Source organism: Typopeltis vanoorti, chromosome 4 (assembly GCF_054136105.1).
Source record: "Typopeltis vanoorti isolate ZY-2024b chromosome 4, IOZ_Tvanoo_1.0, whole genome shotgun sequence".
NCBI classification, from domain to species: Eukaryota; Metazoa; Arthropoda; class Arachnida; order Uropygi; family Thelyphonidae; genus Typopeltis; species Typopeltis vanoorti.
In genome coordinates, this window is record NC_143552.1 from 17,986,317 (window position 1) to 18,010,376 (window position 24,060).

Genomic DNA, 24,060 nt, shown 5'->3' on the forward strand with positions numbered 1-24,060 from the left:
ATCTAACATTTTGGACATCTAAGAAAATTCATCAAAATCTTGGTCTTCCTTCAGATCTTTTTCATGAAATACAAGTATAAAACAGAAGTATCAAATGTCTAATTCTGTTTAAGTCACAATATTAAATGAGATTAGTACTGCTTGTGCATTCATGAATGCTAACAATGCCATTAAGGCAGTTTCATGTCAATGTCAACAATCTCAAGTTTTTTCCTAATATCTTCATTTTAAATAAGATTCTGCTATTGTTGTCCTTCTGTTCAAGCCGAATTTTTCTCAGAACACTCATATCTGTAGTCTTCAATAATTGATCAAGTCCTTCATTTCTAACCCGACTCTCAGATCCATAACAAAACTGGTTTGAACTTTGTCTTGTATACTGCTAGTTTAGTGTTTTGAATAATTTCTCTCTATTTCATATAAATTTATTCAACTGAAATCTTGAACTTTTGCTTATTTTGTTGTCCATTTCCATATTTAATTTCCAATTTTCACTAAAAACTGGGCCTAAAAACTGAAAGGTTTTACTTGTTCTACAGGTTCTCAACTGAGAATGCAGCTGAAGTTTTCTATGGTACTGCTATTTTCACAGTTCAGTTTTTCATTGTTGATTTTCATTCCAAATTTGTTACAATGGTTATTCAATTTAGTGAAAGAATCCAGGAGACTTGAACTGCATGAAGCACAACATCACCTGCATAAAGCAAAAAGATAAGTTTCATATCTAATTCCAATATCAGGTTTAATGCCATTTTCTTTCATAATACAATCCATATAGAGAATGAATAAGAGTGGAGATAGCATGCACACAGTCTTACACCTGATGTTACATTAAACCATCTTCCTGTATTTCCTTCAATTCTACTTGCTGACCTACAACTTAAATATAGACTATGCATTGTTCTGTATAATATTCAATTTATTCCATGCAATTGTGATTTGCAAAGCTTTTCTCTGGATATCTTGTCATATGCCCTTTCCAGATCTGCAAGACTTAAGTACAGATCTTTGTTATATTCCTATGATTTCCAAATATTTGTTATAAAGTGAACATCTGATCTTAACAGAAGCTTAAGAACCAAGCTCTATCTTAGCCTCAAGTATGCTTGCATAAATCTTACCTGAAATACAATAGAAAAATTCCCGTGTAATTCTCATATTCAGCTTTGTTCCCTTTTTATAAATGGGAATCAAGAGAGCACTATTCCAATCCTCTGGAATACTCGACCTTCTGACCAGGCTTTCTGAGTTATGCAGTGTAGCCACTGCAAAATGTTTATACTTCCATATTTCAGCATTCCTAGTCAAATATTATCTACTCCATGTTGGAGCCTTGTCAGGTAATAGATTGATTTGGAGGAAAATTGTAGATAGAAAGTTAGTAATGATGCAAATTTTTCATGTAGTACTATCATATCCTGTACACCCCTTGAAGGTAAATGTCAGGAATTTGATGATGATACCATCACTCTAGCTGCCTTTCCACAGCTTTTTCTACCTCAAGATTGACAGACTGACATTTTCAAAACTTAAATGAAATAAGCAATCACAGATTTTGAAAGTAATTACTTCTGACATCTAGAATATCCTTAGCTTCAATTTCAGGTCACCTTTATCACCTTTGATTCTTTTTACAGTACTCATTCCTTCATGTCTAAGCTTTTTCAATAGCCTGCAGAACATTTTACACCTTCCTGATATTTATATTCTATATTCTTGCTAAAGTCATCCCATGACTTTTGTTACTACTTTTACACATAAATTAGGTTTCTTACATTTTTCTCTGTAAGAAAGCTAATTAAGTGTGAAAGTAGCTAAACAAGTCATGGGAAGACTTTAGCAAGAAAACAGGGTGCATACAACTTTGTTGTATGCACCCTGTATGCTTGGAACAGAGAATAACTCAGAAGACACACAAAAGCTGAGTGAGTGAGTGTCATAATGTAGTGAAAGACAAATTTTTGGTCACATAACTTTATTACTAAATGACAACACTAGATGGTATGATACATCAAACCATTTGAAAACAGCGACTTCAATGGTGCAGAACAAGCACATTGTATGTTTTGGTTTGATAAAACGAAGTCTGCAACACAAGTTCAGAGGAACTTCCACACACAATATGGCAAAGAACCTCCTAGTAGGTGCATGATCTACACATGGCACAAGAATTTTGTGGACCAGCTGTTCTGTGTATCATCCAAGGTCAACGGGAAGGCCGCGTGCTGTTGTAGAAGAAGTTTGAGAAAGTTTCCAGAGAAGCACTAAAAAGTCAACTAGACAGGCGTCTTGTCAAAAAATTCCAAAATGTGATTGGGTGGCGTGTTTAATGACAGCATCTACATTTCAGGCCCTACAAATTTACCTTCATACAACGTTTGAAGAAAGATGATAAGAAGATACCCCAGGATATCTGTATGGAAATGATCAGTAGGATAGAACAAAATGAGGACTTTTTGGACACTATTGTTTTCAGTGACAAGTGCACTTTTCATGTAAGTGGGCAAGTAAACACAACTGTAGAATTTGGGGAAGCGAAAATCCACATGCCATCATAGAACATGTTTGCAGCACCCCAAATGCTAAAGTTTTTTGCACCATAATCAAGAAGGAAGTGTATGGATCCCTCTTTTTTTTCGGAGTCTACCTTTACTGGTGGTGTGTATCTGGACATGCTACAAGGATACCTAATGCCACAATTAGATGCTGATGACCACAATGGATGCTTACATTTCCAGCAAGACGGAGCACCTCCTTATTACCTGACAGACATAGGGTCATACCTCGACACCCGTTTTCCAGGCAAATCGATCAGTAGAGGGTGCCTGTAGCATGCCATCTGTGTTCTCCCAAACTCACACCATTAGATTTTTTTCTTGTGGAGCTTTGTGAAAGATCAAGTGTTTATAACACCAGTTTTGCAGTTGCCACATCACATAATTTAGGCCTGCTTGGAAGGTTGAATGCCTGTTGATTGTAGTAGAGCTCTCATAGTTCCCATCTACAAAAAAGGGGAATAAAACTGAATGTGAGAAATTTCTCTGAAGTGTTCCAGGTAAGATTTATACCAGCCAATTTGGATGAGCTCTGTTCCAAAATTACTGCTGTCATTGCTGAAGTTATGGCAGATATATTCTGCCACGTATGACAGGAAATTTATTACAGATACGACATCTGCAGAACTGGACGCAGTCATATTGAACTTTAACTGTCTGTGTTGAAACTTCAAGTGGTGCACTACATTTGTATGGTAACAAAAATTCTTCATCTATCACTATTTACCTTCTATTGTCATTCAAAGTTGTATACCCCCTTTTGAAACACCCTGTATAAGCATTTATGCAAGCATAATTGAAAAGTTAAAGAAGCAGTCCTGAAAAAAAGCATACTCAATGTCCCTAGCAAATATGTCAGTAGATAATAGATAAAAATGAAACTGAGTGAAGCTATGTATAAAAGTAGCTAAACAAAAGTCATAGGAAGATTTCAGTAAGAACAGAGAAGATGAATATCAGGAAGGTGGTAAAATGTTCTGAAGGCTATTTGAAAAAAAAAAAAAAAAAAAGCTTAGAAATGGAAAAAAAGTACTGCAAAAGTGAATCAAAAATGATAAAGGTGATATGAAAATTGAAAATAAAGATAATCTAGATATATGTAGCAATTACTTTGAAGACTTAAATAAGACAAGCAGTGAAGCAGTAAAAAAAATATTTAAAAGAAATGAAAACAGGATTACATATCGATACTTATCGCAGGAAAAGCTATCAAAATCCTGAAATGTAGAAAGGAAACTGGGATAGATGGTACTTAACCAGAAATGATCAAATACAGAGGAATAAAAGTTTCGCAGTGGACACATCACATAATTTAGAAGGCCTGCTTGGAAGGTTGAATGCCTGTTGATTGAAGTAGAGCTCTCATAGTTCCCATCTACAAAAAAGGGGAATAAAACTGAATGTGAGAAATTTCTCTGAAGTGTTCCAGGCAAGATTTATGCAAGCATAATTGAGAAAGAGGCTAAAAAAAGATTGTGGAACAGACACTTGGAGAAAAACAAACTGGGTTTAGGCCAAGATTTTTACTTTGAGAAATCGTGGGAATATAAAAAGGATCAGTATTTTATAAGATCTGGAAAATGCATATATGACAAGGTACCCAGAGGAAAAAACTTTTCAAGGTGCTACAATAATATGGGGTATTGCAGCAATATGTAACTGCAGTTCCATAGCATGGACCATTAATCCATATATACATAGCCTAAATTTAAGTTGTAAGTCAGCAGTTGGAGCTGAAGGAAATATAGAAAGGTAGTTTGATGTAAAATCAGATATAATATAATACAAGATATATCCAGTCTTTCTTTCATAAGGAGATTCATATAGAATTATAAAATTCATTCATTCTTTCATATAAAATTCATCATGAATTGCCTTATGGAAGAAAGTGGAATTAATCCAATATAAGAATTGGTGAAATCAAATTTAGTTCTTTGCTTTATGCAGATGATATATTAAACAATCGATTCTAACTCTCCAGGATTCTCTGATGAAACTGAATAACAGCTGTAACAAAACTGGCATGAAAATCAGGAATAAAAATATCAAACTATGAAAATAGACAAGAACACAGAAAACTTCAACTGCATTCTTAATGGCGAACTTATAGAACAAGTAATATATTTCAGCTATTTAGGCAAGTTTTTAGTGAAGATGGCAAATTAAATATAGAAACAGACAACAGAATAATCAAAGCTTATATGGTGGGATGTCAACTAAACTTTATATGGAATAAGAAAGAAATTAGTCAAAATACTAAAGTGGAGAACTAGATTAGAAATAAAATGGTTGACCAAAGACTGCAGACCACAGATATGGGAGTTCTAAGAAAAATTAGGTTGATGAACTGATGGCATCAGTGGCAGTATCATTTAAAAAATGAAGATATTAAGGAAAGAACTTGGCATTGTTAGCATTCAGGAATATGTGAGCAATGCTAATTTCAGACGATATGATCACTAACAGAATGGAAGAGCAAAACAGGTTTGATGTTGGTTTTCCTCTGTTTTTTTTCTCCCCATCCTGGCAGAAAAAAGCCCTAGAAGAAAACCAATATTCAGGTGGACTGACGTCACTGAAAGAGCCTTAGAAGATGGAAATATAATATTTAACAATATTGGAATCCTGACAGAGAACATATTAATTTGTAAGAAAAAAAACTGCCAATAAGAATTTAATGATAATATAAATTTATCATGTAGTACCAGTACATTTCTTGAGGATACATATCAGGAATTGGATGATGATGGATCAAATAATTGAGAGATTAAAGTATGTGTTTTGTTTACATCATTACATTTTGGTTATGTGGACTGTTTAGAGTAACACTGCCAATATCATGCAACCTTTTATTTGTATAATTTTCTTTGAAATATTGTGATCATGAAGAGAATAAGATAATCTGTTTTTTAATGATTGTGAATGGTATGTGTGCTTTCTCTGAACTACCAGATACTGTGATTAAATAGAAATAAAATGCATGGAAGGTCTTATGTTTAGATGAAAAAAAAGTGAAAACAAAGCCTGCTGTGAGAAGGAAGAACCTGACAAATTAAAATTTATTAAAGCTGGTAATAAAAATAAGAAGATATTAATAATAATAATCCAAATATAAGTATGTATTTTCTGATATGGCAGGAGTTTGTTGGTAGGGAAGATCATAGATGAGATAAATTGAAGAATGAATAAAACTAACCTGCCAATGGAAAAGTTTCAGCATGATTCATGGTTGTGGAAAACTATTTCCTGCATATTGTTGGTACGTGTGTGTTACTAACTAATAAGTAAGCAACACTTAATTATATAAAATAAAATATGTATGGGCTAATCATAAATGTCAAACAAAAGTATGAAAACAAAACAACACTACTGACTGATCAAAAAGTTTCAATAAAGATAATCACTACATAATGCTTTGTTTAGTCAATATAAGTATTTGACAATATTTAAACAAATGTTTTACAAACTTCAAAAAGTAGAAAATAATTTTTAAATTAGTGAACTCACGTATTTGGCCTGATAATTCAAATGTTATTTGAGGTCCAAATATTTCCCAACTCAGTTGCAAACTTTTGTGCAATTGTTCACAGTGTGGAAGTCTACTTTCATGTTTCTATTGCAAAAATAAAACAAACATAATTTCTTGGCAACAGTATATAAAATTTACAAACATTCAAACAAATAGTTAAAATTTAATAATATATTATTTTATCTTAAACTTTGATGCATATTAAAATAAGATGGATTTAATATGACTTTTACAGGAATTCTGACTTCATGCCTAAACTGCACATTTTATCATAGGCTGCATTAGTTAAGTATCCAGTTGGTTAGTAAACCAACACAGATGCTACCGACAACCTGTGATAAATTATACTCTAATTAAAACTATCTGATAAATATATTTTTTTGCTACTCTCTTCTCCTCCAACATATATACACACACACATATGAACAAGTTTTTGTCAAAAAAACAGAATATATATATATACACAGTTGACCCTTGGAGAATATGGGTTTGAACTGTGGAGTTCCACTTGTATGTGGTTTTTTTAAAATAAATATTTGGAAATTTTTTGGAGATTTGCAACAATTAAAAAAAAACTCACAGATAAGCCGCATAGCCTAGAAATATGGAAAAAATTAAGAAAAAGTTAGAAAATATATGTCATAAAATATATTCATGACATATATTTTATGTTATGAATGCATAAAATATATGAAGCTCGTACTACCATAAAGTATACACAACTCTATTATATATAAAAAAAAAAGTTAAAATTTATCAAAACACACACACACTTACAGATTTAATAATAAATTTAGTTTAATCCTTTATCCAAGTGTAAGCAAACAAAGTTTGTGCCTGAAGTATCTTTAGGACTGAGGCAACTCGTAGTAAAGGTGGACCAAGCTCTCATCACTCCTTGTCTCAGTATCTCCCATAATGCAAAGCACATCTCCTTGCAGACATGTATGCTATACATTAAGGGAAGGGCTACTACCCAGACCAGTTTCGACCTTTATTGAGGTCTTATCAGTGGGAACCAGACCCAGAAGTGGTGATACTAAGGCAGAAGCAATGGAGAGGTCATATTTACTTTATGAGTTGCCAAAAGGTGTACCACCTTATTATTAAATTACTCTGGATTTAGAGAAAGATGTTGGAAGGTTATTTTCCACTTGGTTAGACTATAATAAATTTAGTTTAATCCTTTATCCAATGTAAGCAAACAAAGTTTACGCCTGAAGTATCTTCAGGACTGAGGCAACTTGTAGTAGACCAAGCTCTCATCACTCCTTGTCTCAGTATAAGCAAATAAGCAACTCGTATGGAGAGGTCAAAAGTAAATATGACCTCTCCATTGCTTCTGCCTTAGTATCACCACTGCTGGATCTGGCTCCCGCTGACGAGAACTCAATAAAGGTTGAAACTGGTCCGGATAGTGGCCCTTCCCTTAATGCATAGCATTATACATGTCCGCAAGGAGATGTGCTTTGCATTATGTGATAAAGGATTAAAACTGGTTGGAAGACTGGGTGATGAATGGCAGTGCTGTAGCCCATGAAGTTTTAACTGAGGCTCGGCCGTTGCTGTCATCCAGGTCCAGGGTGTGTGCGTGTAATGAATGGCAATGCTGTAGCCTGTGAAGTTAACTGAGGTTGCTGTTACCCTTCCAAATGAGCAAATGAGCGGCTCTGCTCGGTGGTGGGGGAGCCTGCCACAGTGTAGAGCCAACTGGTTCTCAGAGTTCTTCTCAGTGGCAGGGTGAGCCTGTTACTGAGGGGAACAACGCTGACTTTCTGATCCTGTGGATCACTCATTATTGGGTGATCCGGGGGATTTTACGAGTTTTTGGAGAGGTATCCCCGCACTTAAACAAAGGGAAAACCTTTATAGGATAAAGGATTAAACTAAATTTATTATAGTCTAACCAAGTAGAAATTAAACTTAAAAACCCAGATCATACATGGCCATTTGCAGTCAACAGAAATGTAAACAAATGTAAAGATGCAGCTGCATAAAATTAACTGTTATTAATTAAATTAATTAGCATAAAATAAAAATTTTATAGCATTTCATTTATTAGTGTATAAGCTAGGCTACACAAAGCAATCAAATTGATACTTCTTTGTTATCAATGATGTATCATTATACCTGTAAATAAATATGAATTTCTTTTTCACATTATCTTTTCATTTCTGATGTGTAGTATTAGTAATACGTATAACATCTATAGTGTTTTGTATCTATTAAGACAATATTGATGTTGGTACAGACAGACACAGACATACGATTCATCTTGTAAACAGACAAACTTATGGTATACATAAATACCAGTACTGTAAATGTATTGTCACTTCCTTATGATTTCTTTAATAATATTTTCTTTTCCATAGCTTACTTTATTGTAAGAATATAATATATATTATATACATACCATACAATAATCAACTGTTTATGTTATCAGCTTCCAGTCAACAGTAGACTATTAGTGGTTAAGTTTTTGGGGAGTCAAAAGTTATACGTGGATTTTCGAACATCGGGGGGGGGGGGGGGGGGGTCAGCAGCCCTAACCACAGCATTGCATATAGTGACAAATCAGCTAATCTGAACAACCCAAAACAAAAGTTACTATCAACATTTACCTAGTATCATATACTATCAATATCTAATATGGAAAGCTAGCACAGGAGTGATACTATATCAGGCTAGCATAAACTCATTTTTTCAAAAAAAATAAATAAATAACTATAAAATGATTTATTCATGCAATAAACAAGAAAAGGATAAAAAGTAATTAAACTAAATAGTATTATTTAATACTAAATATGAAGATAAAATTTCTCTTTCTTTGAGAATTTTAAGTGGGGCAAATTTCAAGATTAGAAAACTGCAATGCTTATTTCCTGGGTCCCACTGATTACATCAAGAATGAAGTGATAGTGTTTATGTGACTTACCAATGAAAGATTATAAATCTATTGAGGTACATTAGTACCATGGGTGGACTAATGTTTTATATATTATTCTACACAATCTGGAAACCCTTCTTTACAGAGCAAACCTGAAACTTTTTCAAGCCAGAAGCACATCCATATCCTAGACTTGAACCATCAGCACTTGTTAGTTGGAATGCAGGTATGCTATCCATTCAGCAAAACAGCTTAGCATTCAATTCATTAGAAAGGATAACAGGAATAAAGCAGTAAAACTGATTTTTGTTGAAGGCTTAAATAGGGTAGGAAACACAGAACAACAGTAAAATCCTTGTTGGATTTCTGCTCAGGGTATGGATTTTTCATTACTAACATATCAAATGATTAAAAAATTGTTCATGCAAATTTTTTTTAAAATATAATTAAAACATTAATAAAAAAATTAACATAAACACCTCATTCAGAAAAATAAGCATTTTCACAACAAGTAACCTTTTTTTCAATGGACAGTGCATTTATTTACTGTCCATCAACAATCTTAATTGTTGCTTGCATGGCATTTGTGCTTAGTTTATATCCAAAGTATACTTTGCTGAAATAACTAACTGGAGTAGTCAGTCATTTTTTCCTTCACTTTTCACTATTTTACCAAACCATGCCTAACACCTGCTAGGTACCAAATGACTTCAAATTACTTATACTTTCAAAGTGCATCAGAGATGGGTGCCACCTACAATGGCTTCCACATAATTTCTGTAAGTATTCATTTAGCAAAAAACTAGAACTTTGTGTCATTGGGTTCACCTGATCAGTAGTAGTACTGGGATGGTAATTTTTTTTTTTTGTCAGGACAATGACAATGAATGTTTTGCATTGTCCTCAAGAAAATTCACTATCCATTCAATCTTAAATGCTTTGTTACTGGACTAAAAAACCAAATAGTATTAAAGAAACAAGAACAGAGGATTGAATGGCAAAATGGGTTCACAGTAAGTTAATTAATACTATAATAAGGTGGTAACTTCATAATCTGTGTGTCATCTGTGTATTCACTGGCTGGTTTCTTTGTAATGTTGGTTACAAGAACCCAAGTTTCCAGTGGAGAAATCCTGCTGCCTCAAAAGGGGACAAGCTAACTCACTTTCAGCTGAAAAACTCATATAGGTTCTTGCATCTAAGATGGCATCATCACTGAGTTACATACTGTTGAAAATATCCAGAAAGAATGCAGTCAGAGGGGGGAAAAAATCCACCAAAAACTTAAAATAAGGAAATACAACTATAGTATATATGAAATTATGTCATTGTATTTCTGAAGGGGGGGGGAGGAGGAAGAATTTTGATCTATAGAAAAATCAAGGTCAAATAGATCATATAATAAGGTGACTAAAAAATATGACAAAATACTATTTCATTGAAATTATACAAAACATTTAAAATAAAAACAAAGAAGGAAAAAAAGCTATTACTTTCGAAAATGCATAAAATATTAAATGTACTTGATATTAAGTATGTTAACAAATAGCTAAATTATTGACTCTGTAACAGTACAAAAAGAAAGGTGATTTTAGATAGATTACTAGTTTCTTGCCTGCAGAAGATAACAGAGAAACCCGTTCATACACCAGTCAGAATTCTAAGAAAACTTTTCCATCTTATATGCAACGCTCCCTCGGCAATACTACATCTACACTGTGCAAGTATATAACTTTTATACTGAATGCACAAGTGCACACACACAAAGAAGAGTTGCTAAAATTTAATATTATTTCACTGTCAGATCCTTCTTAACAATGACTTTTTTTGTTGTTGTTATGTGACTCCTACTCACAAAAGGTTGTAAACGTAGAGTACATAAGTACTTTTGATAGGTAGTGATATAATATAGGTTAGAACCAACAGTAAAATAAAGTACATTAAAAAAACATTACGTTTCTTATTTATTCATATATTTTTATTATTTTTTTTATGTATCTAGAGACTGTTCTAGAGACCAAACATGGTACTTTTTCAACTTTAGGTCTTCAATAAGCAGTCTCACACTAGGCAATGATAATCATCTCTCACCTAAAGACATTCCATTCAGCCAACCAGGCCAGCAAATATGAGAATTGAAATTAGAATATAATTTCAATAGTAAGACAACAGTTAAAATGCAATACTTGTAGTTTGTGGGAATCATCATTTATTAAAAATTTCACACCTTAATATAATCCAGTTGTGATTACTGAATCTACTTACAGTAGCAAAGTTAATGAGGTTTATATCATTTTCTAGTACGTAACCTCAAAGGATGTATTAGATATTATTATTAATAGAGACCTCCAGGGAGTAAGGGACTCACACTTGTTTTTGAATTCATTCACACTACTTGCAAGCACAACATACAATGGCAATCCATTCAAATCAAATTTAGCTCTCATCTCTTCATTCTCAATTTCCAGAGATGCTCTTGCATCCTTTTTCCACCCTCCATAAAATGAAAAATCCCATCTATTGGTATCCTGTATCACCTTTATAGAAGTTTGTAAGTCTCGATCATATCACTTCCTCTTTCTCCTGTTTGCTAGTGTCTGCAATCTACAAATTCTCAATCTGTCTCCATAATCAGTATTCCACAATCCTGATATCATTTTAACACCCCTTTGCACTCTCCCCCCCCCCACTGCATCACAATCATCACAAAAACCAGAGTTGTGCACAATAGTCTAAGTAAGGTCTTATCAATGCCTTGTAAAGAGGGAAAATGACTATTTTTACATGTCAAGTTTCATTTTCAGCATTGCAGTTATCCTCTGAGCTGTATTTGCAATCTTTGCTATATGACCCTTGAACTTCCACTTCCTATCTACTAACACTCCAAGATTCCAAGCCTAATTAGTTTCTTCTAGCATAATCCCACTAATATAATATGACGTTGGATATTTCATCATCACAGCAAACTGCATGACATTACATTTACCAATATTGAACTGGCAGTCATTTTCACATGCCCACAATTCCAGCCAGTTCAAATCATCCTGCTAGTATTGCATATCAGCAGTACTCCTGATTGCCTTACCTATCTTTGCATCATAACATATAGTTGTATGTTGTATGTCAAATCCTTCCAAATGTCATTAATGTATAGATTGAATCACAATAGGCCAAGGACTGATCCTTGTGGCACACCACTGGTTACCTTCAATCTTGCAGCCTCAGATCTCCCATATACCACTTTTTAGATATCTGTCAGTCAGCCATCCTCTTATCCATGCCAATAGTTTATAATCCGATCCCAATTCTCCAATTTATACAACAGTCTTCCATGCTATATTTTGTCAAAAGCCTTAGCAAAATCCAAAAGTATCATGGTGTATCCATTTCCCTAATTTAATTCAATGGTAACATAATTATAGAATGTTAGCAATTTGCTCAAACATGACCTTTCTTAGTAAGGTCATGTTGTTCATTGCAAAGTATAGTTATTCTGTCAACCCATTTCTGTATGCGAGCCCTAACCAACATTTCCAAAATCTTCACCACCACTCCAGAGATACTGATAGGTCGATAGATGTACCACCCTTGTGCAATGCGATTACCATCCTTTCTTTACAGTCTTGTGGAATCTTCCCTGACAAATTATATAGTCTGATCAAAGGAATAGCCACTTCAGCTGAACAATTTTTAGAATCCATTTAAGATTAACAATTAATCTTAATCTTTACCAAATTCATCTAGTGTTTGCATTTTAGCTATTCTGGCATGAGATATCAGACTATTTGGAATAAGAAAGAAGCCATCAGGACAAAATATGTAATCTATATACCTCTCTATATACTCATTGTGCACAAAATTAGCACAATTAGTGTATGCCAAGTAATTATTATGAATCTACTGCAGGGACACAGATCATAAGAAGGAAAGCTCATGTCAAGGGAAGGAATTTATGCAGCTACAAACAGAAAAATTACTTGAAGTTTGAGAGTGCTGGATCAGGCGTTATCATCAGAGGATTTGTCCATAATCAAGGTAGCCACATAATCTTCAATTGAGAAGATTAATCACATGCTGTCTTGACTTGGGAGGTTGCAAATGTGGAATTTTGGAAACTAAAGAACAGGTGATTATGACAAGCTTAGAGAGTAGATTGAAGCAGTGATATGGCATAAGAACATGCAAAGAAAGAATGTTAGAAGTGCATTGGAGGTAGTCGAAGGGCATTTGAAAGATAGAGTGTATATCCAAAGTCGGGAGGATAAGTTAGGTAGTAGTTAGATGAGATCTTTAAGCAGGAGCTTCAAAAACAATTTGCTGAAGTGGGTATAAAAGAAGAGTGATAAGCAAGCACACAAGCGGTATAAATTATGCAAGAAAGGTAGCCAACATGGTAAGAAGGCAAAATCAGATTCTAAGAGGAAATTAGCCAAGCAGCACAAAAGAAATTATTATTACGGGCAACTCCAAGGAGTCCTTAGACTCATCGAGGGAGGCCCTAAACATCATGTCAAGAACAACTATTCAACATCCACACAGTATATATCATACTTTGCCTTGAACTCATTCACAGTCATGGCACCCACAACAGACTCTGGCAACTTATTCCACTCATTCACCACTCTCCAAGTAAAAAACCTAGTTCTAATACCCTTGCCCAGTTTCCATGGATGGCCCCTAGTTCTCCCACCACAAGTCCTGTTCTGAAAAATATCCTCTGAATTAATCTTATAGAAACCCTTTAGTAATTTGAATGTCTCAATCATATCACCCCTTTTCTGCCTATCAACCAATTTCTGCAATCCACAAACCTTCAACCTGTTCTCATAAGGTTCATTCCATAGACCTGCTATCATCATGGTCACTCACCTCTAGATCTTCTCCACCTCCTCCCCATCAAGAAGAAACCCTGGTGCCCAGATCTGGGCACAGTAGTCAAGATGAGCGTCTTATCAAGATTCAATACAGAGGAACAATAACTTGCTTGTCTCTGCTCATCAAAGTATTCTTCAGTAACCAAGTGATTTGATGAGCTGATTTAGCCACTTTTGCAATGTGCCCCCTAAACTTCAACTTCCTATCCACCAACACACCCAAATCCCTGGCCTCGTCAATCTCCTGGAGTACAGTTCCACCAATGTGGTATACTGCTGCTAATCTTTTCACCCCAAAATGCATAACCTTACACTTTGCCACATTAAATTGACGGCCATTTTCCTTAGCCCAGTCCTCCAATCTATCCAAATCATAATGCAAAATTTTGACATCATGTGCATTCACTATTGCTCTACCCAACTTTGCATCATCAGCAAACAAATGAACACTTCCTCTCAGATCCTTTTCTATATCGTTAATGAACAAATTAAATAGTAGTGGTCCAAGAACAGAATCCTGCGGCACACCACTAGTCACAGGTCGTCTTTTGGACCCTATCCCTGAATAAACTACTCTCTGATATCTCTCCATCAACCACCCTCCTATCCATCTCACCAACCTTATATCCATCCCCATATGCTACAGTTTACTGATTAGAATTCCATGTGGTATCCTATTAAAGGTCTTAGCAAGGTCCAGCAGTATCACTGTATACCCATTACCCTTATCCAGTTCAGCCGTCACTGTGTTATAAAACATTAGCAAGTTAGTGAGGTATGATCTACCCTTCACAAAACCATGCTGTTTCCCATACAGTATCCCATTTTCATCTATCCATTTCTGTATTTTTCTCTTGACTACTTTCTCCAAAACCTTGACAATGACTCCTGATATGCTTATCAGTTGGTAATTTGCAACAGCAGTCTTGGAACCTCCTTTATGCAGTGGAACTATTTTCCCCTCTTTCCACCCCCCCTCGGGACTAACCCAGACCCAAGACTCAAATTAAACAAAATGGTCAATGACACTGACAATTCTTTAGCCGCTTCATGTAAGACCTGAGCTGGTATACTATCCAATCCCACAGATGTATTCACATTAAGGTTTTGTAATATACTATTCACCTCCATTTCATTCACCTCAATTCCCGTATAAGCTATCGGTTCCTTCATTCCTGCAATATCACCACCTGGATGATATACTCTTGCGAAGTGCTCACTCAGTAATTCCACTATATCAACTGATTTGGTTACCTCCCTACCATCAGCATTCCTTAAAATCATTCTGCTGTATACATTTTTCTTTTATTTGCAGCATATCGAAAAAACTGTTTGGGATTCTCTTTAGCTTGCATGGCTAATTTCCTTTCATAATCCGCTTTTGCTTTTCTTACCACACTCGTTACGCTTCTGGCCTGTGCTTTATACTGTTCATGGGCCTACAGGTCACCTTTCTCCTTAAATTCCCTCCACAGTTGTTTTTTTTTTGCAGCTTAAGCTTAATGGTGTTATTCATCCATTTAACCCTTACTTGATTTACTATCCGGACTCTAGGATACAGTCAGCCATTACCTCTTTCAAATGCTCCTTTACTGCTTTAGCTTGTCCAGCAGTATCACTGTATACCCATTACCCTTATCCAGTTCAGCCGTCACTGTGTTATAAAACATTAGCAAGTTAGTGAGGTATGATCTACCCTTCACAAAACCATGCTGTTTCCCATACAGTATCCCATTTTCATCTATCCATTTCTGTATTTTTCTCTTGACTACTTTCTCCAAAACCTTGACAATGACTCCTGATATGCTTATCAGTTGGTAATTTGCAACAGCAGTCTTGGAACCTCCTTTATGCAGTGGAACTATTTTCCCCTCTTTCCACCCCCCCTCGGGACTAACCCAGACCCAAGACTCAAATTAAACAAAATGGTCAATGACACTGACAATTCTTTAGCCGCTTCATGTAAGACCTGAGCTGGTATACTATCCAATCCCACAGATGTATTCACATTAAGGTTTTGTAATATACTATTCACCTCCATTTCATTCACCTCAATTCCCGTATAAGCTATCGGTTCCTTCATTCCTGCAATATCACCACCTGGATGATATACTCTTGCGAAGTGCTCACTCAGTAATTCCACTATATCAACTGATTCGGTTACCTCCCTACCATCAGCATTCCTTAAAATCATTCTGCTGTATACATTTTTCTTTTATTTGCAGCATATCGAAAAAACTGTTTGGGATTCTCTTTAGCTTGCATGGCTAATTTCCTTTCATAATCCGCTTTTGCTTTTCTTACCACACTCGTTACGCTTCTGGCCTGTGCTTTATACTGTTCATGGGCCTACAGGTCACCTTTCTCCTTAAATTCCCTCCACAGTTGTTTTTTTTTTTGCAGCTTAAGCTTAATGGTGTTATTCATCCATTTAACCCTTACTTGATTTACTATCCGGACTCTAGGATACAGTCAGCCATTACCTCTTTCAAATGCTCCTTTACTGCTTCCCACGTACTATCAACCTCTAGCCCTTGCAGTTTTACATGCCAAGGCACTGAACCAAGCAATCTCCTAAGCTTGTCATACTTACCAGCCCGGTAATTCCACATGTACCCTTTCTTAATTGAAAATTCCACACATATATAGCCACCTCCCAGGTCAAAACATTATGATCACTCTCACCAATTGGTGGCAACGTGGTCATATTCATTACAGTCAAATTCTCAGATGCAATTGCTAGGTCAAGCACTCTCGAACCCCTAGTATATTCCATTATATGCTGTCTCAGGTAGCTATCCCAGAGTTCTTTTGCTATAATGCAAATAAAGCTAGGAACAACTATGGAAGAATACATTTAATGATATGATTAATGATAAGATTACATTTAATGAAAAGCAGCTAGGTCATCCCCAGAAAGTGATTATGCATGCAAGTTAGCAGGGATGCCAGGAATATATTTTTCAATTGGAAAGTAGTAGTGAATGTGTAATTATCCAGAGTCAATTGTGAATGCTCTGTTAGCCCATGAGCTCAGTGAAGGGTATGATAGAAATTATGTGAACAGAGTTTATGTGCACTGACTGCAATGTGCTTTTGAACTCCATGGAGATGTCTATATAATAATAATAATAATAATAATTTGTCAGGTCCTTGATTTAATCACCTCTATCTTTTCTAGTCTTCAAGAGAACTCAGAATTCATCAACCCAGCCATACCTTAGTCTTCCACTGAATCTTTGTTTTTGTTGGTATTTTCAAACACGTTTTGCTAATCTTTCATCTTCTATTCTGTTAAAGTGATCACAGCATCTTAGATTAAGTCTTCTTAAAATTCTTGAATTAATAATGCAAAGTTCTTTTCTAATATCCGTATTTTTATATTGGTTCTGCTAGTCAGTTGCCTAATTTTCTTCATAAATCTAACATCTGTGTTAGACAGTCTTTGATCAACTATTTTATTCTAACTTTCTGCCCTACAATCAATATATTAAAATTGGTTTGAACCTTGCACACAACAACTTGGTTTTATGGTTACTCTAGATTTAATTTGTAGAAAATAACACTTCTGAGTACAGTTAAGAGGCTGTAGGTATAAACTGAAAATTTTAAGTATTACTTATATATTTATTTGAGTTTGTAGATTATCTACATACTCTTGGAAAATACTCTGATGGTAACACATGGAGGACATATTTAGCTTTTTTTTTAATGAACTTCTTGAATGCATATTCCAATATTTGTAATGACCTTGTGACATGTCTTCACTAGTCTCACAGGAGTCATGATTTTCATGGTTCTCCATCCATGAGGTTCAGCAGAAATGACTTCTCTCCCTTTATTTGGATCCCCCCCCCCTTACCTTATTTTAGTATTTCCTCTTTTCTAACCATCCCACACTTGCATTTTTTTCTGTTCTGTCCATTTCTCAAAAAGGTGACACTGGGACACAAAATTAAAGTATTATTCATTTAATATATTGTTTATTCAACATCATCAAATTCCTGATACTGTACTCTACGGGGTGTACAGGATACTATCTACATAATAATAATACTAATTGAGTTCTTGATTCTATAAGTTAAAAGTTATCTGCATACCATTCTACATATTCTAATTTAGTACTTGGCTAATTTCTCTCTTATTCCACATTAATTTATTCAACTGGCTCCCCATTATACCAGCTATATTTATTCAATTATCTATTTCTAAATTTAATTTGCCATATTCATAAAATCTAATTTTGGGTATGGAAGAAGGGTGCACACTATTTAATATTACACACACACAATCTGTCAATAACTGTCAGGACACTAGCAATTTACAATTGATAACAGCAGAAGAACCCTAATATTGGGTATGCCCACCTTTGGCTTTGATCAACCTCCTGCACCCTTTGAGGGACAGCAGACATCATGTGAAATTTGTCTCCATTCCTCCATCAAAGCAGCACCGAGTTCAGCAACAGACATTATCTATCAACGTGAGGATGTGCAGCTCTGGACCTCAATCTGGACCTCAGGACTCCGCACAGGCCAAGGCAGTCGTTTAGCACCATCTCTTCATACCATTCCATAACAGCTGAAAGCAACTTTGTAGAATGGGACATTGTATTCTTGATAGTAACATAAGTCTGTTCCATAAAACCTCCACAGTGTAGGCAGCACCTACACTGTGGAATTTTTATCCAGAATACCAAGGTAGTGAGCTGCCTTCATGGAACCATGGACACTGACCATTGGTCCCACTCCAAACCAGCTGAATGCACCCCCACACCATTACTCCACCACCACCAAATATTATTGTGGGCACAGCACACTGTGATAAGTGTTCACCAGACTCTGCCTCCACACCTTGCCATCAGACTGGATGGCAAGGTGTGGAGGCAGAGTTTCATAGCTTGGATTCATAGCTCCAGAGTACTGTTTTCCACTGGTAAATTGTCCAGTTCACATACTCTATGAACCAGGTCAGACAAGCTGCCTTTTTCATCATTGTGGTGTTCGGCTTGTGTGCCACTGCTCTTCTGTGGAAACCCAGTAAATGGAGTTCTTTTTGTACAATATTAGCGCTCACCATAGTGTTATTGATGCTCTAGAATTCATCACGGATGGTCTGTGCCAATTGTAGCTGCTTTTTTCTTGCCACCCATTTTAACACCTTCCTGTCCTTATCAGTCATTTTGGGCAGCCGCACTGGGTGTTTTCCTGCACTAGTGATGATAGAACATCTCAATTTGTTGCTGTAGTTGAGCAGCAATGGCACATTCCACCAATGTGACAGCACACCTGAAAAAGATTAGGAGAATGAACAGATGTCATCAATGGCAAAATAGCAAAACAAGTGTTCTTTTCCAGGATGGCAAGAAAAAAAGCCCACATAAAGACCAAGGTCTAGGTGGATTAACACAGCAAAAGTTCCTTGGAAGGCAGAAATATAAGATCTGATAATATTGAAGTTTTGACAGATAACATATTCATTTTGAGGAAAACTGTCAATCAGAAGTTAGTAATGATGTAACTTTTTCATGTAGTACTATCATATCCTGTACATCCCCTGAAGATACCTCTCACCTATCTCCTATCAGGAATTTGATGATGATGGTCCATCCAAATTTCAGAATATATATATATTTTTTTTAATTTCACCAGTCAGACTGTCTCTTATCTTTTATTTTAGTGAAAACTAAAATAAAAATAAATAAAAAGATGAAAATCTCCCCAAAGCAAAGGTTTGTGTTTCTGAAAGTTATTGTATTGTACTATGTACTAATTTTATATTATGATCTTGATAGCTGCATTCTAACACATATCTGCTTTTTTCATTTATCCAATTTGATTTTGATATTCTCCATTTTTGGATATAAATTTTATTTTTTAATTGTTTTAAAGTTTTCTAGTAATTCAGATGTGCTCTGAGTAGAAAGCCTTTATATCCCTTTTCCTTTGATGCAATAGGTCTATTATTTCAGTAGTAAGCTAATTATTATTATTATTATTATTAGGTCTCTCAGTTTTTTTGTTCATTTTATTGCCTCTAGTATTGCATCCCCCCTCCTATTTTTCCAATATTCTTCTGTTTTCAAAAGTTAAGGCACCAATTTTAAAAGTAATATTTTTTCTTCAAATGCATTTTGTGTATTGGGGTCTTAATTTTGAGGTCAGACCTTACAGATCTTTTACTATTGATGATCATTTTGAATTTAAACTTTATTTTTGCCAATAGAATTTCATAATAAAATCCATCAGGGGTGAATATTCTGGGTGTGCTAGGTGTGTGGTGCTCATCCACGAAATATCAGTATCACCAATATTATATTTTTGCATTTATTCCTGTTAAAGACTCCCCTAACTGTTTGCAGACTTTGCATGATTCCTAAAATTAAACACAACATACCAATGCTTCATTGCCCTCTCCATGAGGATAATGAAGCATTAGTGCTTCATGAAGAGGACACTTTTCGATGCATAAACACTGCATCTCACATTCGCGTTAATAGCCTGGATGTGCTTTCAAAATGCATACACCTTTGAGTCCTTTGAAAAGATGTAAAGAGGACGCAGCAGGTCAAATTCTTAGCATTCTAGTATTTTTAAACTGCTGAGAAGACGAGGCTGGGTGAGCTCACATTGAGAGCTCACCCAGCAGCTATGATAGGTTATTGTGTCAACCAATTCAACTGAAAGTTGTCACTTGTTATAAGTTGAGCACTTTCTGTATCTGATGGCTGTATTACAAACAGCTGTTACACATGTTTTCTGGAAATGAAAATTTGAAAGCAGATGTTAGGAGAAAAAACCTAAATGTTTCTCTTGCTTGTGCAAGAGAAACATTTAGGTTTTTGTTGAGGTTGCAAAATTTTGTAACTGTATAGAGACATTTTTATTCTAGTCTTCAGAAACAACAGACAGTAAAAAATATCTATTCCTGAATAAAGATGAATATTCTGTGTATTATAAGAAGTTGTTGATCTACAAAAAAATACCAGCATATGTGAGATTGATAATACAGAACGAACCACTGATACTAAAAAAAACTAACGAATGTGGGATTCCCGAAAGTGTAGATAATTCCGATAATGATCTGATGTTATGTACACCGAGTCTCAGTAAACAAAAGAAAATTCTTGGAAAACAGAGCGAAATATACACAAACCAGAGAAATACACATAACGTGGGCAAAAAATTTTACAAAATGATTTGCTGCTCCATCAAACCATATTTATTCCTACCAAACCCTCAGTCTCCTCGTAATTTTTTTTTTTTTAATTATGCCATCATAAATTCACTTATTTATGTCTAGACTTTATAGGATCGTGCTATTCACTCCATCCAGCAATTTATAGGACACATATCACAAATGTTAATTATTAATAATTTGTTTGCCATTAATGAAAGTATTTCTACTCTACTTATTCTTTCCTATTCACACGTCTTATAAATGATGGTTCACATATTTTCATCTTTGAGTATTTCAAATATACCAAACAAATATAGCATTCTCCTTCATCATTGTTTTCTAATAAATCAAAAAATTATTTCCCCACTCTACTATGCAGAAATATTCAAGGTTATCTTGCAATTAATTGCATTGGACCAATTAAGATGAATACTGATGCGCTATACACTCTCAAAACTTTCATACATCAATAAAAATGCAATCATGTGCGTTCACAGAGGATGGGGGGACACTCCCCCCGAGATCGAGTAAAAAATTCCACAGATTATAATCATAAAAGTGATTGAGATATGTAACCTTATACCCTCGACCATGGGACACTTTTTCTGTCTTAAAATTTTATTATGGGTTGGCACATGGCAGGGTAGCCATAGAACGTATTTTATTGCAGAAATAAAGCACGTGTTCCCGTTTTTGGTTAATCTTTTTCTGATTTGTGAAAAAAATGCTCATTACTGTTGCGAACAGTGACCAGTTCATTTGCCCTCTGTGTCTAGTGAGTCAATGAGTGAAGTGTGAATTGTAAAATTATAGTGAAACAAATTTAAACAGAAAAATACATTTTTAAAAAGTAAGTGTATGTAATTTAATATTATTTTACTTGTTAATTTTATGATTTTTTTTTTTTTTTTGCTTTTAGACTAAAATAATTCAATTTAGGTTTTTGGAATTAATTAATTAGTTGATTTTTAATAAAATATGCCGGTCAATTTTTTTATATATGAAATTGTGCTAAAAACTGTATTAATTCCGAATACTTTTTTCCCCCAAGAATTAAAGATCATTAAAATCGATGCAAAATGAAAAGAATGTATTTATAGTTTACATCGACAAATAATTCCATAAAAAAATGCCAATACGTTTATTGATGTAATTATTTGTCTCCAAGCTTTGCTCCCCCCCCCCCCCCCCAGAAAATTTCTGCAGGCGCCCATGCATATGATCAAATTGATGTGAAATTTGTAGCGCGGGTGTTGCATAACCCACACGACTGCACACCCAACTGAAATGGGTATGCGACAGCACTGTATATCTCTATATATTTTCTCTCAAGTTTTTACATTTTGGAATGATGGTCTCCATTTTTTTTTTAAACTAGGATATAATCAACAGTCTTTATTTTTGCCATCAGCTGAGGTCCATGTGTATTTGCAACTGTTTCTAAAAAAAAGTGTTAGTAATCACCAATTATCCTATTATCTTACAAAATTCCAAGACTATCAGCACTTTTGTTTCTTTCATCAATCCCAAATTTATCCATTACTTTCTCCATGTCCTCAGAATTAAAGTTGCACATTAGGTTTCTAGAAAGGACAGCAAAGGTCATACTGCAAGGGCACAGGTTACAGAAGTACACAAGGTATTAGGAAATAGTTAGAGGGAGATAAACCAGTAAATAAGATAAAATGTATGTACAAAGTGTTAAGTATTTGTATGTCGAGGGTATTAATAAACAGATATCTAACTAAGTATTAATAAGTACTTATAAGGAGCAATAAATAAAATATATGTAAAAAATAGGATATCTATACATTAATAAATACTTCTTTATACAAGGTATTAATAAATTTTGTGGTGCAACTCGGATTAGTGATTGTCCTAGTCGGAGATCTGGGTCTGGATGAAGACCATGCCTGGCAGAAATACCCACAAACTGCCTTTTGCTGTGAAAACCTAAACCCATTTGAAAGTGTCCATTTTAAGAGATGGTCAATGGCTTGCTGCAGTGTCTATGACTCTCATATGACAGGAATGACAGAAGATGGTAAGGTCATCAACATATAAGGCATTACTTACTATTGGAGGAAGTTGTTCTATCATCAAGTTGACCTTGATTGTAAAAAAAGTGCAACACTTGAACAGAACCTTGTGGGGCTCCCTCTTCTTGGTTATAGGGATGGAAGAGGGCAGTCCCTATAATTGGAACCCACCCTGAATTGGAAGATTCAGTTGGATAAAACGTTTTGATGAAAAGAGGGAGATTCCCTCTTAAGTCTGAAATGATATAAATCTTTCAGTATTCCAGAACTCCACCAGTGTCATATGCTTTTTTCCATATCGGGGGAAAAAAAAAAAAAAAAAAAAAAACCGATACTAGATGCTTTTATTTTAGGAAGGCATCTCTAATGGATATCTCCAGCCAGACAAGATGATCAGTAGTAGAGTGATATTTTTGGAAGCCAGATTGTGTTCTTGAGAAAAAAGTTATTTCTCTCCAGAAATCATAAAAGATGAGAGTTAATCATTTTTTTTCCAGAATCTTGCACATAGTCAGAACAATTGGACAGTAGTTATTTGGGAATTCCGTATCCTTTCCCAGCTTAGGAAACACAATTATAATCACTTTTGCCAGGTATCTGGAAATATGCTCTTACAGAAAATTCTGTTATAAAGGTGCAACAGTTGACCCATGCCCGATGTTGACAGATGTTTTACCATCATGTAAAGGATATTATCAATTCCAACAACAGTTGAACAACAACATTTAAGCAAAGCAACTTTATGTTCCACTCTGGTCAATGGCCTACTGTATTTTTCTGTGAAGTCTGAAGAAAACTGGATTTGTTATTTTCTGCTTTGCTTTTTTTTCTGGGCAAAGAACTCAGAGGAGGATGAGAAGGTATTACCAATATTTTTGAAAAAGTCTCCCTGAGTGTATCAGCAATCATTGCTGGATCAGAAACTGTTCAACTATTGTGCTCAAGGATAGAGAGCCAGTGGGTGGTATATTACCTTTCATTTTCTGTTTTCTTCCTC

At 35.0% G+C, this 24,060-nt stretch overlaps 1 protein-coding gene across 1 annotated transcript in view; it reads right to left on the reverse strand.

Moving 5' to 3' along the window:
- LOC150107134 (protein Skeletor, isoforms B/C-like) overlaps window positions 1–24,060 on the reverse strand; it is a 248,695-nt gene that overhangs the window by 110,645 nt on the left and 113,990 nt on the right. The window contains exon 8 of the mRNA XM_090391017.1: window positions 6,063–6,168. Coding sequence (XP_090247143.1) covers window positions 6,063–6,168 — 106 coding nt within the window. The remainder of the gene's footprint in view (window positions 1–6,062; window positions 6,169–24,060) is intronic.